At 45.9% G+C, this 16,487-nt stretch overlaps 1 protein-coding gene across 1 annotated transcript in view; it reads right to left on the bottom strand.

The window, feature by feature from the left end:
* Positions 1-2,057: 2,057 nt before the first annotated feature.
* Positions 2,058-16,487, bottom strand: part of ZMPSTE24 (zinc metallopeptidase STE24) — a 38,056-nt gene continuing 23,626 nt past the window's right edge. Inside the window, exons 8-10 of the mRNA XM_004591534.3 lie at positions 10,690-10,794; positions 5,494-5,637; positions 2,058-2,457 (exon numbers count right to left, since the gene is read on the bottom strand). Coding sequence (XP_004591591.1) covers positions 2,233-2,457; positions 5,494-5,637; positions 10,690-10,794 — 474 coding nt within the window. The 3' untranslated portion in view covers positions 2,058-2,232. The remainder of the gene's footprint in view (positions 2,458-5,493; positions 5,638-10,689; positions 10,795-16,487) is intronic.

Genomic DNA, 16,487 nt, shown 5'->3' with positions numbered 1-16,487 from the left:
TCCCATTTTTCCTCCTGCAGCCCACACCTGATTCCCTGTCAAATCCTGTTGGCTCAGCCTTCAGAACAAAGCCAGATTGGACAGGATCTCAGGAACTCGTCAGTCCCTATGGGGCCACCTCTATGTCCCTGCTACTTGTGAACTGTGGGTGGCTAAGTCAGTGACCGAGTGCTAAGTTCATTACAGCTGCCATAGGCAGGCAAGACAGAAGAGGCAGCTGGCATAGACCCGACAGTCCCCAGATGCAGGCTGTAGAAATGAAGAAGGGACTCCACAAAGCTTCACCAGATAACATCAGCAGAGCTAGTGATGCTCTGGAGTGGCACAGGTGGCGGCCGCTGGGGGGCGCTGCGCACACTGTTGTGTGCTGACCACCAGGTCCTCTAGGGAATACAAACACGGCTAGGCCAAGGGCCAAACTACCACACTAAAGACAAGCTCCATCAATTCGCATTGGTAATTTTTAATGGTTCACTTGTGCAGAACTGAAATTTGTCTTTAAAGGCACAGAGTAAGGAAAGGCAGTCATCAGAGCATGGAGTCACAGATAACATGCTGATAAAAACCACTGGATGGATCCTCTTGAATCTTAGGAAAATAAACAAAGTGACACTAGCCTAGATTTTCATTTTTATTACATTTCCATGTTTAGACATCACTCAAGGGTCCACTGAGTCCACGGCTTCAGATAAACCCCATAGGTGAATAGCTGAGCCCACTCAGGAAGAAAAATCCCACAAGTAAACATCCCCTGTGCTTTTGCAAAGTTCCCCTTCAGCAAGTGGGCACAGGTGGGGGGCACGCAACCCTGGAACCACTTCGTGTCTGTTTTGCCCTTCCCATTATCTGCATATCAACAATTTTAAAAAATGGAATCAGGTCTAGATAGTTGGTACTTATGACTTCCTGATAAAAATTGCAAAAATAAGAACTGAAGGGTCCGGCGGCGTGGCCTAGCGGCTAAAGTCCTCGCCTTGAACGCCCCGGGATCCCATATGGGCGCCAGTTCTAATCCCGGCAGCTCCACTTCCCATCCAGCTCCCTGCTTGTGGCCTGGGAAGGCAGTCAAGGACAGCCCAAAGCTTTGGGACCCTGTACCCATGGTGGGAGACCTGGAAGAGGTTCCTGGTTCCCGGCTTCGGATCGGTGCGCAGCGGCCGTTGCGGCTCACTTGGGGAGTGAATCATCGGATGGAAGATCTTCCTCTGTCTCTCCTCCTCTGTGTATATCTGACTTTGTAATAAAAATAATAAAATCTTAAAAAAAAAAAAATAAGAACTGAAACTCTGCTGTCCTTGCAAGACAGAAAAATATATTTTTCCTGTTCACACAAGAGAATCATCAGTATTTCGTCCTCATGTCTCTCAAAATGTCTACTTCTTGCTTGGTTCTGCCACCCTCCACAGAGCAGCAGCTGCTGGGCGCGGCCATCTGTGCTCCGGGATGCGCCTTGTATGGAGTGAAAGAAAAGCAAGGAAAATAGCCTGGCTTGCCCCGAGCAGGAACATAACTCACCAGGTTGAAGGAAAGATAAAAACTGAAATTTTTCTTTAAAAAAATATTAAAAACATCCTCTACATAATATCTAATTCCAGCGCACTGATCAACGAGCGGTGGGGAAGAAGCGGAGCCAGGAGCCGTGGTAGGAGAGTAGGGCGCATCTCCAATGCCTCTCACCTCCACCCCTCCAGCCGCTCCCACCTGCTCCTCCTTTCTGATCTAGAACACTGATTGGCCAGCTTAAATCACAACAGTATGAAAGTGAAAGCAAATTTCAACTGGGGTGTGTGCCCAATGATGCAGGACTACTGCCCCTTTGGCACAGAAAGGAGAAAGTCAAGTTGTCCCCTCTTTGGAGACACCTGTCCCCAGCCCCTTCATGGGCAGATGCCACAGATGGGTCTGACTGAGAACATATCTGTATTTTCTCAAACAGCCTTTGCTGGCTGATGGTAGATCAGCTGTCAACAATAAGGGGGAAGCCTATGCCTTTAAAAACACTAAGCCTCAAATTGTATCCAGTGTTTTCTTTAAGAAATGGATTATTAAAAAAAAAAAAGAAATGGATTATTAAAATTATCTTTGAAATGAGATAGTAAATGTGTTTAAATCTGGGCTTTTCCATACTTAATATATTCTCTTAAAAATAAAAAAGTCTAAAAATATCAAGAGCAGGAACATGCTGCCAGGCCAGAAACCATGAGGGCGACGTGGGTGGCAGCCCCAGGCATCTTAGTCCTGTTTTGTCGCTTTCAGAGCCTGCAGTCTCTCCAGCAGTGGAGGGTGAGAGTAATGCCACATGGAGAACAGCCAGTCCGAAACAGGGAACCCCAGGTTATCCTTGTTGAGTTTGATCAAAGCAGAATATAAGTCTTTCGCCTTCCCCAGGTTCTTGGCAAATGCATCAGCTTGAAATTCGAATCTGCGGCTCAGCACTGTCAGGCAGAAAGAAAGAACCTAAAAAGATAAAGGAAAGGGCTTTAGTCTCTGTCCTCACTGTCATCATCGAAGGATTCACGAGCTGAAGTGCAGAGGGGGCGGGGGAAGAGGGGGGGCAGCTTGAAAGATCCCTGACACTGGGAGATTTGGAGTGGGAGAATTTTATAAACTGAGCCCTACCTACTTCTCCCCAAGCAACAGAGCAGAAACGGAAATATAGAGAAGTGTCGTCCTTACTAAAAGAGACAAACCAACCAAGCGATTCTTGGAAATCTGAGCTAGGCCTCCCCATATTCTCGAACAACCTCTCACTCCTGCCTTACAGCTGAGGTGGGTGGTGCTCAGAGGGGCTAGTCCACTGGCTGAGGTCGCCCGGCCCAAGGGTGCTAGTGCTGACATTCTTGGGGTGCACATTACTTCCTTAGAGTCAGAGTTTACTCAGGGTAACTGAGGAGGGAGTTTCAAAAAGCTAGTGGAAAATTAAGTTTATTTATTTTTTTAGAATGAATGCTCAAGGGAATTGAGACAGAAGCCATATATCATCGTCTTTAAACATTCATTTATTTATTTATTTTTAATTGGGAAGTCAGATATACAGAGAGGAGAAACAGAGGAGAAGCAGAGAGGAAGATCTCCCATCCATTGATTCACTCCCCAAGTGGCCGCAATGGCCAGAGCTGCACTGATCCTAAGCCAGGAGCCAGGCGCTCTTCTGGGTCTCCCATGTGGGTGCAGGGTCTCAAGGCTTTGGGCCATCCTCGATTGCTTTCCCAGGCCACAGGCAGGGAGCTGGATAGGGAGCAGGGCTGCTGGGATTAGAATCAGTGCCCATATGGGATCCCGGCACACGTGAAGTGAGGACTTCAGTCACTAGGCTACCATGCCGGGTCTTGGAAAATTACATTTAAAGATGTTTATTTTGGTGCAAAACTTCTAAGACCCATGTGCAAGCTTTCACAATATGAATTTCCATGGATTTTTGGATACCCTTCCATATTTATGATTTCAAAATTGTTTTTGTATAAAAATAAACTTCTCTTCTAATGCCACCTCTCCATGAACTTTTTGGACATACTTAGTTGAAGCTCCCTCCCTTTAAAAACTGATTTATGGGCCCAGCGTGGTAGCCTAGCAGCTAAAGTCCTCACCTTGCGTGCACCAGGATCCCATATGGGTGCTGGTTTGTATCCTGGCAGCCCCACTTTCCATCCCTGCCTGTGACCGGGGAAAGCAGTCGAGAATGGTCCAAAGCCTTGGAACCCTGCACCCATGTGGGAGACTTGGAAGAGGCTCCAGGCTCCTGGCTTTGGATTGTCACAGGTCCAGCCATTGCGGCCACCTGGAGAGTTAATCGCCACCTGGAGAGTGAATCATCGCACGGGAGATCTTCTTCTCTGTCTCTCCTCCTCTCTGTATATCTGACTTTCCCATAAAAATAAAATTTCTAAAAATTCATTTATTATTTATTGCAAAGGCAGATTTACAGAGAGAAGGTCTTCTATCCACTGGCTCATTCACCAAACAACAGGTTGAGTGACACAAATGTTGATTTCTTCAAACATTTGGCCTACAAAATTTTTTAAAAGCCAAAATAAATATTATGTCTTAGCCAACATCAAATACAATTCAGTTTTCTGAGGCTGGTGTTACAGCACAGTAGGTTAAGCTGCAACAACAATGTCAACATTCCATGAGTGCCATCTCACATCCGGCTGCTGGACTTCTGATCCAGCTTCCTGCCAGTGTGCATGAATGTGGACCCCTGTCACCCTGTCATCCATGTGGGAGACCCTAATGGAATTCTAGAAAGCTGATTTCAATGTGGCCCAGCCTTAGCCGCTGTAGCCATTTGGGGAGTGAACCAAAAGATAGAAGATTCTCTCTGTCTCTCTGGAACTCTGCCTTCCAAATGAATAAATCCTTAAAAGAAATAGTTTTCTCGGGCCCGGCGTGGCCTAGTGGCTAAAGTCCTCGCCTTGAACGCCCCGGGATCCCATATGGGCGCCGGTTCTAGTCCTGGCAGCTCCACTTCCCATCCAGCTCCCTGCTTGTGGCCTGGGAAAGCAGTCAAGGACGGCCCAATGCATTGGGACCCTGCACCCACGTGGGAGACCTGGAGGAGGTTCCTGGTTCCCGGCTTCGGATCGGTGCGCACTGGCCGTTGCGGCTCACTTGGGGAGTGAATCATCGGATGGAGGAACTTCCTCTCTGTCTCTCCTCCTCTCTGTATATCTGACTTTGTAATGAAATAAATAAATCTTTAAAAAAAAAATAGTTTTCTCCAAAAAACTGTCTCCATCCCACCATGACCTAACTAACATTAACTGAGACTTTCCACTCAAGTGTTCCTGTGCAGCCAGGTGGAATGCTGAAGGGTTTCACGCAGCTGTTAACTGGCCTGTGGCCATGTCCCGTGTCACACTGCTAACATCCAAACATATTCAATGTCTGTAAAGGGAACTCAACCACTGAGTGTAGAGAAACAAAATGAAAGCCTTCTAGACAGCCACAGAGCCACAGGGGATGCCATGGGGGATGTCTGGGACGGCACCCCTGCCTTTACGGCCAAGAGGCCCTTCCCCTCCCCCAGCACTGAGCTCCCGTGTGGTTGTCTCATTTCCGGTCAGGCAGTTTAAAGATAATTAGGCAGGCATCATGGCCATAAGGTACAGAGGCTGTCACCACGACAATGAGGAAAGAGAAAGATCAGTTCAATAATCAAATATATACATATGTCTTGTCCCAAATCATAGAAGATTCTCACCCAAACACTGGTACAAACATGGCTTAGCACATCGTACCTGATATTTGCAACCTACCACATTTGCAAGGTATATGTTATATCAAGGTTTTTACCACTAAAATCGAATTCTCAATTTTTTTCCCACTAACAGTACACAAGCATTTATTCATTTGACCAATAAACAAGGGACTAAAAGATTTCATTTCATCTATTTATTAAATCCATAGTTTTCACTCTTTCTATGCTATCCTAAAGGTTCTAGAATTGAAGCAGGCAAGGACACATGTAAGATCATTTTAATTATACATTACCTCATTATAAGGTGAAAAAATAAACTGGAAGATGATCAGTAGTCCAATAAGAGTAGGCTGGCTATCATAAAAACCAAATGCAGCAAAAAGTTCCTTCCGGCCAATTAACACAGCAAACAAGAAAAAACACAGGAACGAATTCATCTACAGAGAAAGATGGAAGATCCCCAAGTTATTATAAAGCTGATTTGACTGTGGGACCAGCAGTACCAAACAATAGCAGAAATCGTGGCTTGATTTTGAGAAAAGTGCTTGTGTGAGGGGCCCAGCTCGACGGCTTGATTAGCTAATCCTTCACCTCTAGGTGCTGGGATCCCACATGGGCACCAGTTCATGTTCCAGCTGCTCTACCTCTATTCTCTACTGCTTTCCCTGCTTGTGGCCTGGGAAAGCAGCAGAATAGCCCAAAGCCTTGGGACCCTGCATCCACATGGGAGACCTAGAAGAGGCTCCTGGCTCCTGGCTTCAGATTAGCTTAGCTCCCTCCATTGCGGCCACTGGGGAATGAACAAAAGTACTTGGTGTGATTACAGAAAACATTATTTAGTTGTTTTACTTCGCTTTTATCCTCAAAAGGGAAATCAAATTTCTGCAAATACATAGCTGCACAGTTTTTGGCAGAAACAGTTTTGAGGGAATCACCTTACAATGCAGGGTTTGAAGTGGTTCACAGCAACGAGCTACTTTCTGTCTACAAATTACACTAGATCTGTGGAAGACAGGGATGGAAACAGAACCAACCCAGCAATTGCAACCACCAGCTGATCGGGGCGATGGACTGTGCCAGGCCCTGTGCTTGCTAGAACATACAAGAATCTGGTCTGGGAACACCTCAGACAAAGTTTCTTTGGGGATCCCCCCAATCGAGCTTCTGGACCCAGAACCCTAACCATGAAAAGACACAGGACAGAACAAGTCAATCAACCACCTCAGCTATATGTTGGCGGTGAAAACCTGGGCAAATGGAGACTCTAAAATGGACTATGTCAATCAGTGGATTCTTCAACGACCTCATCATACTTGGAGTGGTGAGATTGGCAGCAATTCAGAACTGTTGAACTATCAAAACCACTTGAGCAAAACCCTTGGAGCATGCCCCACATCCGGGACCTGGGGTGGGTGGGAGACTGGGTCGGGCTTCTCCCTTAAAATCCCCTTTTATATCAGATATATTAAGGAAACAATATGGAACTAATAAAAAAAAAACAAGAATGCATAATACAATTTAAAAAAAAATCACACTAGATCTGGCTTGGTCCGACAGGACTGCAGTCAAACCCCAGGCTCACACCTGACCTTTATGTGGCAGCCCTGAAGCATCAGGTTGGCCTGAATCCTCTCTAGGAGCTGTACTGAATAGTTAGAAAGGTCAGAGAGAAGCATATTTATCTTTTAACAATAAATGAGAAAGAGAAGAGAAAAAAACAAAGAAGAATCTATTAAATAGGGCCCCTTGTAATAAAACTGGAGAACAAATACCCTTAGCAGAGGTGGGGTTTTTGCCCCTTTGCAGAGGTGGATCTTAGAAGCCAAAGGGGTCATATTAAAGTGATCTGCACCAAACCATTTGACAGGTGATTCAAAGAGTGGTGCACACAGCATTAAAAAGCTCTCACTGGGCCAAAGTTGTGGCATAGCATGTGAAGCTAGTACCTGGAACATCAACATTCCATATGGTGCCAATTCAAGTCCTGATTGATCCACTTCTACTTCAGCTCCCTGTTCAGGCATCTGGGAAGGCAGAAGATGCTCCAAATGTCTGGACCTGCCACTCAGATGCAATACCAAGATGGAATCTTAGTCTCCTGGCCTTCAGCCTTGCCCAGCCTCAGTGGCTGCAGCTATTTGGGTATGAACTAATGGATGGAAGATCTCTTTCTCTCTTTCTGTAACTCCTCCTTTGACATAAATAAATATTAAATACTTGCTTGTGTGAAACCTATCATACAAATAAATACAATATGTTAGCATCAGTTTAAAGTGATTGCTGTGGCATGACTGAGCCACCGGGAGACAGCTTGGAAGGTAGCAGTGAAGGAACATGGTCTTAGCGAGGGACCACCCCGCTGCACGTCTTACTGTCCACTCCCGCTGGGGAGGAGGAGTCTGAGCAGAGGATATATGGGCATATAGTACACTCACTGTCAGCAGGTGAATAATCAATGGCAGAATGGTTAGGGCCTTGAAACAAACCAGAGGGTGGCTAACACAGGGAACAGAAGGGAGGGATATGGAAAATTTCCCAAATTAGGTCAGGTTATGAATATACTCTGGCTTCATGTGCATGTACATGCATCAAGGCACCCCACGGCAGAGACTTGCTGATCAGGCAGCCCTGTTCCACAGACACCACACGCTTTGCCCAAGGGGCTCATCCTCAGAGTGGGCAGCACACCAGAGATGGAGCGTGTGAATCAATGATACAGGTCTCAGTGATACTTGGCCTGGTGCCAAGTGCCCAATCTGTCGGAAGGGGCATCAAGCCCAGCCCGACAGGTGTCACACCAGGGACCTCCTGGAACAGGCTGTTTCCATTGGACCCCTTCCTCTACGAATCACTGGCTGCTGATTTTTCTTGAAATGAATACTTGAGACTTAGATTTTGACTTGTTTAATGTCTTACTCACCGTTACATATCCATACAACCTAGCTTCTAAGCTAAGGAACTCTTCTTTATTCCTAAAGATGTTAAGGCAGAAGTGCTCACTGGAGTTGACAAGCCTTCCTTTGTGAGCTGTTAGCAGAACCAGCTAGTCTTTTTTTTTTTTTTTGAAAGATTTATTTTTTTTTATTTGGCAGATTCACAGAGAGGGGAAAACAAGAAAGGAAGATCTTCCATCCGCTGATTCACTCCCCAAATGGCCTCAATGACTGGAACGCTGCTGCTCACACACAGGTGCAAGGCTCGGGTCATCCCCTACTGTTTTCCCAGGCCACAAAGCAGGGAGCTGGAAGGGAAGTGGAGTAGCCGGGACATGAATTGGCGTCCATATGGGAAGCCTATGCTTGGAGGCAGAGGATTAGTTTGTTGGAGCCAACGTGCCAGCCTCCGGAATATCTTAATGAATATGTGCAAACTTGAAAATAAGTAGAAAGCAAAACTTTAGCATGTCCTGGGATGACAGACTTCAAAGATTTCCACTTTTTTTTAAGTTTTTCTTTAAATATTAGTGATGATGTTTATATAGTTGATCATGGTGGGAAGGGTCGAGAATAAGGTAGTAGTGGGTGAGACCCTTGTTTACACATTTTCTTCTTCTTCTCGTAAGGGGGGAGAGGGTACAAGAGGAGAAAGCACGCCCAGCCTCCCAACCACCGCATTACCCCGGGACTGGGGAACTGCCGCCCGATGTCTTCCCAGGGCCCATCATGGAGCATTTTCTCAGGGTTCACCTCATGTATTTTTTTTTCAAAGATCAGTGTTTTTTTTTTTTTTTTTTAAGATGTATTTATTTTTATTACAAAGTCAGATATACAGAGAGGAGAGAGGAAGATCCTCCGTCCGATGATTCACTCCCCAAGTGAGCCGCAACGGGCCGATGCGCGCCGATCCGAAGCAGAGAATCTGAAACCTCTTCCGGGTCTCCCACGCGGGTGCAGTGTCCCAATGCATTGGGCCGTCCTCAACTGCTTTCCCAGGCCACAAGCAGGGAGCTGGATGGGAAGTGGAGCTGCCGGGATTAGAACTGGCGCCCATATGGGATCCCGGGGCTTTCAAGGCGAGGACTTTAGCCGGTAGGCCACGCCACCGGGCCCTCTCCTCATGCATTTTTGACAGTTCTGAGATGCTGCTGATATCGCTGCTCCATGGACGAGGAAATCTTTTTGAGGTCAATTGGCTGTCATAGTCCACCTCTGAGCCTCTTTTGGCCCAGAAATTTGCTGTCAAGTTTCACTGGAGTAGATGATCAATTTGTTCTGCTCTCCATCCTCAGCAAACCAATGGGTGCTGCGGGCCAGCCCAGGCCTGCCCACCACATGCTCAGCCCTTATGTACCACAGGAGGCGCTGCAGCCCAGTCAGAGAATCAGCTTGCCTTTATAAGGTATGAAAACCCACTTGAGTCAGTTAAGGGCCTGGCATGATGGCTTAATGGCCTAAATCCTTGCCTTGCAAGCGCCAGGATCCCATATGGGTGCCAGTTCAGGTCTCAGTTGCTCCACTTTCCATCCAGCTCCCTGCTTGTGGCCTGGGAAAATAACAGAGGACGGCTCAAACCCTTGGGATCTGACACCTATGTGGGAGACCAGGAAGAAGCTCTTGGCTCCTGGCTTTGGATTGGCTCAGCTCAGCTGTGGCTGTTGCAGCCACTGGGGGAGTGAACCAGCAGATGAAAGTTATTTCTCCATCTCTCCTTCTCTTTGTAAATCTGCCTTTCCAAGAAAAAAATAAATCTTAAAAAATAAGGAGCTGGTGTTTGGTACAGCAATTAGATCCCACTTGTAAAGCCTGCACCCCAACCAAGAGTGTTCAGTTCAGGTCCAGCTCTTCTGCTTTCCACAGCTTCCTGATTATGTGCACCTGCTAGGTAGCAGATGGTAGTTCAACGCAGTTGGGTTCCCAGACTGAGCTCCAAGTTCTTGGATTTAGCCTGGCTCAGCGCTAGCTGTTGCAGGCACCTACTTCTGTCTGCCTGCCTTTCTGCTTTTTAAATAGAAGACAAAACAAAAAACCCTTCCAGGTTACCTCAGAGCCCAGTCACAAAGACAGTACAGCTTCATGCCTGCAAATTTCTTGGTTTCAACAGGTAAAGCCCAGCGGAGAAATGGTACTGATTTGCTGTCTTTATGTTTTCCAAAGATTCAACGAATACATTTATTCTTAAAAAGCAAAAATTATTTTGAATAAAGTACTTTAATATCTAACTTGTGCAGGCTGCTTTGGTTGATCTTCATGACTCTGGAAGTGATGATGGTGGTGGTGACAAAAATACTTAAACAATAAATACATACGATGAAGATATTTATCAAGTCCCAGGGACTACTCCAAACCCTAAACACATATTCACTCATTTACTCCTCAGTCAGTCTTGCGAGAGATTGGTATTTGGTGAAGAATGGGCCTGAGAACGCACAGGCCGGGCACTGGGCAGCCCTGCGGTTACGCAGCGGGTCTTACCGCTCTGCAAAGATCCTCTCAATCCCCCTCCCGTCCCCTTTGACTACCACACCACAAGAAGAGCTGCTCGGAACTCACCTGGCTAATAATGATATTCTTGACTGTGTGTCCTAACTTCCAGTGCCCCAGTTCATGGCCCAGTACAGCAAGCACCTCCTCATTTTTACATCCTTGTTTCTTGGTCTGAATCAAAGAACAAATGGAAAAAGGAATTATTCAGCACCTTCAAGAAGCTTATATGTTCAAATTCAGTGTAAGCGTTCATGAATTCTACCTTAGAGAAACAGATTCCTGTGAAAAACTGTACTTCCCTCAAAAAACAGCCCCCGCACCTCACGCCATATGAGACACTGGGTTAACGAAGATATAACCCTGAACAAACATTCCCTAACTCTGAAAAGTTTATAATCTAGACCTGACTAGAGTTGGAAAAAAAAAAAAAGCTTTATCAACTGAACAATAATTAAATAAATCCTGATAAAGTCACATGACAGCCATATTAAAAATCCACTAGAAATTTTGCTTTCAAAGATTGTTCTGAAACGGGAAATTGTTCATGATGGACACAAATAATTACATGGTATATTCATAAGAAAGTATGTCAGAAACATTAGAAATGTCTTCAAAATTGTACCCAGACATGGAAAGATGGTACATTTGTGGCTAATGTGGTACAGTGAGTTCAGCTGCTGCCCATGATGCGGGCAGCTGCTCTGTTTCTGACCCAGCTTCCTGTTTATGTGCTTGGAAGAGCAGCAGATGATGGCCCAAGTCCTTAGGCCCCGGCAACCAGATGGTGCTGTGGGCTCCTGGTTTTGGCCTGGTCCAGTTCAGTGACTATGGCCACTGGGGTACCCCTCCTCTGTATCTCTACTTCCAAACAAATATATTAATAACTGTAAAAATGGTTTATTAAATGAAGGACATAAACTAAAAACACACAGTACATACAAAAATGTGAATAGCTATATAAAAATCACAAATACAAAAAAATAAACAGGAATGATGCCAAAATATGAACTATAGTTATTTCTACACAGAACTATAGTGTCTTTAACTATACATCTTTCATATATTCCAAATTATTACTCCTGACTCAAAAAAACAGGATTTCTTTTTCTTTTACGGATTTCTTTTTATTGGAAAGTCAGATATACAGAGAGTAGGACAGACAGAAAGACAGAAAAGAAGATCATTTGTCCGATAACCAGCCCCGCCCTCCAAGCAACTGCAATGGCTGAAGCTGAGCTGATCTGAAGCCAGGAGCCAAGAGCTTCTTCCAGGTCTCCGACATGGGTGCAGGGTCCCAAGGCTTTGGGCCATCCTCAACTGCTTTTCCAGGCCACAAGCAGAGAGCTGGATGGCAAACAGGGCCACCAGGACACAAACCGGAAACCATATGGGATCCCAGTGTATAAGATGAGGACTTTAGTCACTAGGCTCTCATCCCAGGCCCAAATTTCAAGTTAATATAACAGAAACAAAATTCATATTTAATTCAGTCAAGAGATAATTTTTTTTTTTTAAGATTTGTTTATTTTTATTGGAAAGTCAGATATAAACAGAGGAGGAGAGAAAAGGAGAAAAATCTTCTGTCCACTGATTCACTCCCCAAGCGGTCACAACGGATGGAGCTTGTGGGCTTCAGGGGTAAAGAGGTCACTAAGATGGAGTCTAACAGTCCAGGTCACTGGCGGGCAAGATGGCGGCCAAGGACAGAGCCCTGGGTGTGAACCAGGGCAGGAGTCACGTAGCTCCAAGAAAATACTGATTGACCAGGGCCATCTTGCTCATTTATCCCTGGACTATGGGACGTGGCTTCTGTAGTCATTTTCTTAGTAATTGGCTCCTAGTTTCTGCCCCCCTGAAATTCCTGAAATTCCTGGCCTGAGGCTATCCCTTACCCTATATCAGAAACTGATTTTCCCCAATAAATTGGAACTGCTTAGAAAGAACCCCTGTCCGTCTGTTTGTCTCTCGCGGGCCGGGAGGATGGGTGGCGGGCAGCAGGCTCATTCCCTCCGGCAATGGGGTACTAAAGGAATCTGTGGGGGAGACCCCGTAGAGCTGAGCCGATCCAAAGCCAGGAGCCAGGAGCCTCTTCTGGGTCTCCCACACGGATGCAGGGTCCCAAGTCCCTGGGCCATTCTCAACTGTTTTCCCAGGCCACAAGCAGGGAGCTTGATGAAAAGTAGGGTTGCCGGGATTAGAACCCAGACCCATAGGGGATCCTGACGCAAGCAAGGCAAGGACTTTAGCCACCAGGCTACCACACCAGGCCCAAGAGATATTGTTTGAAATCAGTGACATGATATAGTGGGTACGCAAGCATCCCATACGGATGTGGGTTTGAGTTCCAACTGCTCTACTTCTGATTCAGCTCCCTGCTAATGTGCGTGGGAAAGCAGAGGAAGATGACTGAGGTGCCGGGGTCCCTGCACCCACAGGGGAGAACCAGAATTTGCTCCTAGCTCCTGGCTTTAGGCAAAGCAGCTCTGGCCATTGTAGCCATTCAGGAAGTGAACTAGTGGATGGAAGATCTCTCATGCGCTCTCTATCCTGATCACCTAACTGCTTTTCAAATAAAAACACAAAATATAATTTTGAAAAAAGAAAGATAATATTTTCTTTTATTAAAAAAGAAAAGGTTTATTTATTTTTATTGGAGAGGCAGACCTACAGAGAGAAAGGTCTCCCATCCACTGGTTCACTTCCCAAGTGGCCGCAACAGCCGGAGCTGAGTCAATCTGAAATAAGTAGTCAAGAACTTCTTCCAGGCCTACCACATGCAGGGTTCCAAGGACTTGAGCCACACTGCTACTTTCGTAGGCCACAAACAGGGAGATGGAAGGAAGTGGAGCAGCCGGGACACAAACTGGTGTCCATTGGGACCCTGGCATTTGTAAGGGGAGGAGTTAGACAATTCAGCCATCAAGCTGTGCCCTGAGAACTTTTCGTTTCTGCTTCTTGTTGATAGAAAGCAGTGAACTAGTGGATAGACTGTCCATCTGCCTGTCTCTGCAAATCCGACTTTTCAAGTAAAACAAATCAATCAAATTACAATACTACGTCAATAGATGAATATGGAATTAAGCTTTCCACAGTTTAGAAAAATGCAACCTACCAGGAACACAGGCAACAAGATTTCCTGAAATCAAAATACATTACTATTTTCCTTCCCCCTTCACCAATTTCTCATTTTATTATTATTTTTTTAAGATATTTGTACTTCGAATCTCAACTGAACTTGAGCTGTGGTTATGCAACAAGGTGGAGGAATCCACCATGGTGGGAGGGTTTGGGGAGGGGTGGGGAGAATCCCAGTACCTATGAAACTGTGTCACATAATACAATGTAATTAATGAATTAAAAATAAAAAAAAAAAGATATTTGTACTTTTGGGCCTGGCATGATAGCGTAGTGGCTAAATCCTTGCCTTGCATCTGCTGGGATCCCATATTGGCATCCCCTCATGTCCTGGCTGCTCCACTTTCCATCCAGCTCCCTGCTTGTGGCCTGGGAAAGTAGTGCAGGAAGGCTCAAAGCTTTGAGACCCTGCACCCATGTGGGAGACCCAGAAGAGGCTCCTGGCTTTAAATTGGTCACCTGGAGAGTGAACCAGCAGATGGAAGATCTTTCTCTCTATATTTCCTTCTCTCTGTGTATCTTCCTTTCCAATTAAAATAAATAACATTTTTGAGATGTAACCTATTAATAATTCATGAAACCAAAAAAATGCATTCAGTGTACTTAAAAAATAAACAAATACACATATTTTTTTCAGGATTTATTTATTTTTGGGCAGTGGCTAAAGTCCTTGCTTTGCAAGTGCCGGGATCCCATGTAGGTGCTGGTTCATGTCCTGGCTGATCCACTTCCCATCCAGCTCCCTGCTGTGGCCTGGGAAAGCACTGAGGACGGCCCAATGCATTGGGACCCTGCACCCACATGGGAGACCCAGAGGAAGCTTCTGGGTCCTGGCTTCGGATCAGCTCAGCTCTGGCTGTTGGGGCAACTTGGGGAGTAAATCAGGGGATGGAATATCTTCCCATTTCTCCTCCTTTCTGTAATCTGACTTTCCAATAAAAAAATACATAAAGAGTTAAAAAAAATTTAATTTATGAAAAAAATAAAATAAACCAATCAATTCTTGATTAGGCAGTTTGGTTCTTATTTCTTGGTTGGTTGTCTTCTTTAAAAAGCTGTCTTGAGGGCCCGGCGGCGTGGCCTAGTGGCTAAAGTCCTCGCCTTGAAAGCCCGGGATCCCATATGGGCGCCAGTTCTAATCCCGGCAGCTCCACTTCCCATCCAGCTCCCTGCCTGTGGCCTGGGAAAGCAGTTGAGGACGGCCCAATGCATTGGGACACTGCACCCGCGTGGGAGACCCGGAAGAGGTTCCTGGTTCCCGGCATCGGATCGGCGTGCATCGGCCCGTTGTGGCTCACTTGGGGAGTGAATCATCGGATGGAAGATCTTCCTCTCTGTCTCTCCTCCTCTGTGTATATCTGGCTGTAATAAAATGAATAAATCTTTAAAAAAAAAAGCTGTCTTGAATAGCATCAGAGTCACATTCTAAGGTTAAAATGGAAAAGAGAACTCTCCACAGATAGGAGACCTGTTTACTGATAATAGGTTCTTAAAACTTGTTTTGGGTCCCGGCACTGTGGTCTAGGTTAAGCCTCTGTCTGTGGTGCTTGCATTCGATATGGGCGCCAGTCTGTGTTGCTGCTACTCCACTTCCCATCCAGCTCTTTGATAAGGTACCTGGGAAATCAGTGGAGGATGGCTCAATTCCTTGGGACCCTGCACTCGTATGGGAGACAAAGAGGCTCCTGTCTCCTGTCTAATTTAGATTGACTCAGCTCTGGCTGTTGGAACCACCTGGAAAGTGATTCAGCAGATGGAAGATCTTTCTCTGTGTCTCTACATCTCTAAAAATCTGCCTTTCAAATAAAAAATAAAGGGCTCGGCGCATAAGGCTAGCAGCTAAAGTCCTCGCCTTGTTGTTTTCTTTTCTTTTCTTTTTTTTTTAGATTTATTTATTTTATTACAAAGTCAGATATACAGAGAGGAGGAGAGACAGAGAGGAAGATCTTCCGTCTGATGATTCACTCCCCAAGTGAGCCGCAATGGCCGGTGCTGTGTTGATCCGAAGCTGGGAACCTGGAACCTCTTCCGGGTCTCCCACGCGGGTGCAGTGTCCCAATGCATTGGGCCGTCCTCGACTGCTTTCCCAGGCCACAGGCAGGGAGCTGGATGGGAAGTGGAGCTGCCGGGATTAGAACTGGCGCCCATATGGGATCCCGGGGCGTTCAATGCTAAAGTCCTCGCCTTGTATCTGCTGAGACCCCATATGGGTGCCAGTTTGTATCCCGGCAGCTCCACTTCCCATCCTGCTCCCTGCTTGTGGCTGGGAAAGTAGTCGAGGACAGCCCAAAGCCTTGGGACCCCGCGTCCACATGGGGACCCAGAAGAAGCTCCTGGCTCCTGCCTTTGGACTGGCTCAGCTCTGGCCATTGCATCCATTTGGGGAGTGAACCAGCATATAGATTTTTCCCTCTGTCTCTTTCTCTCTGTAAACCTTTCAAATGAAAATAAATAAATCTTTAAAAGAAAAAAAAGGAAATGATTATGGAAAAATCCATATACGGAACTTTTTGCACCAAAACAGACACATTAATTCCATTTTCCACACATTCTGTGAAGTAGCCTCACATAAAACAATTTCTTTCTCAAGAATACCTATGATAAAGTTTAATTTGTAAATTAGGCACACAGGAGGATCGTTAGCCTAACAATTAGGGCACTAATTAAGATGGCTCCATTCCACACCAGGGTATCTAGGTTCAGTCCTCAGTCTGACTCCTGACCTCAGC

Source organism: Ochotona princeps, chromosome 2 (assembly GCF_030435755.1).
Source record: "Ochotona princeps isolate mOchPri1 chromosome 2, mOchPri1.hap1, whole genome shotgun sequence".
NCBI lineage: Eukaryota > Metazoa > Chordata > Mammalia > Lagomorpha > Ochotonidae > Ochotona > Ochotona princeps.
Note: the sequence above shows the minus strand (reverse complement) of the source record. Positions and strands in the feature narration are given on the sequence as shown.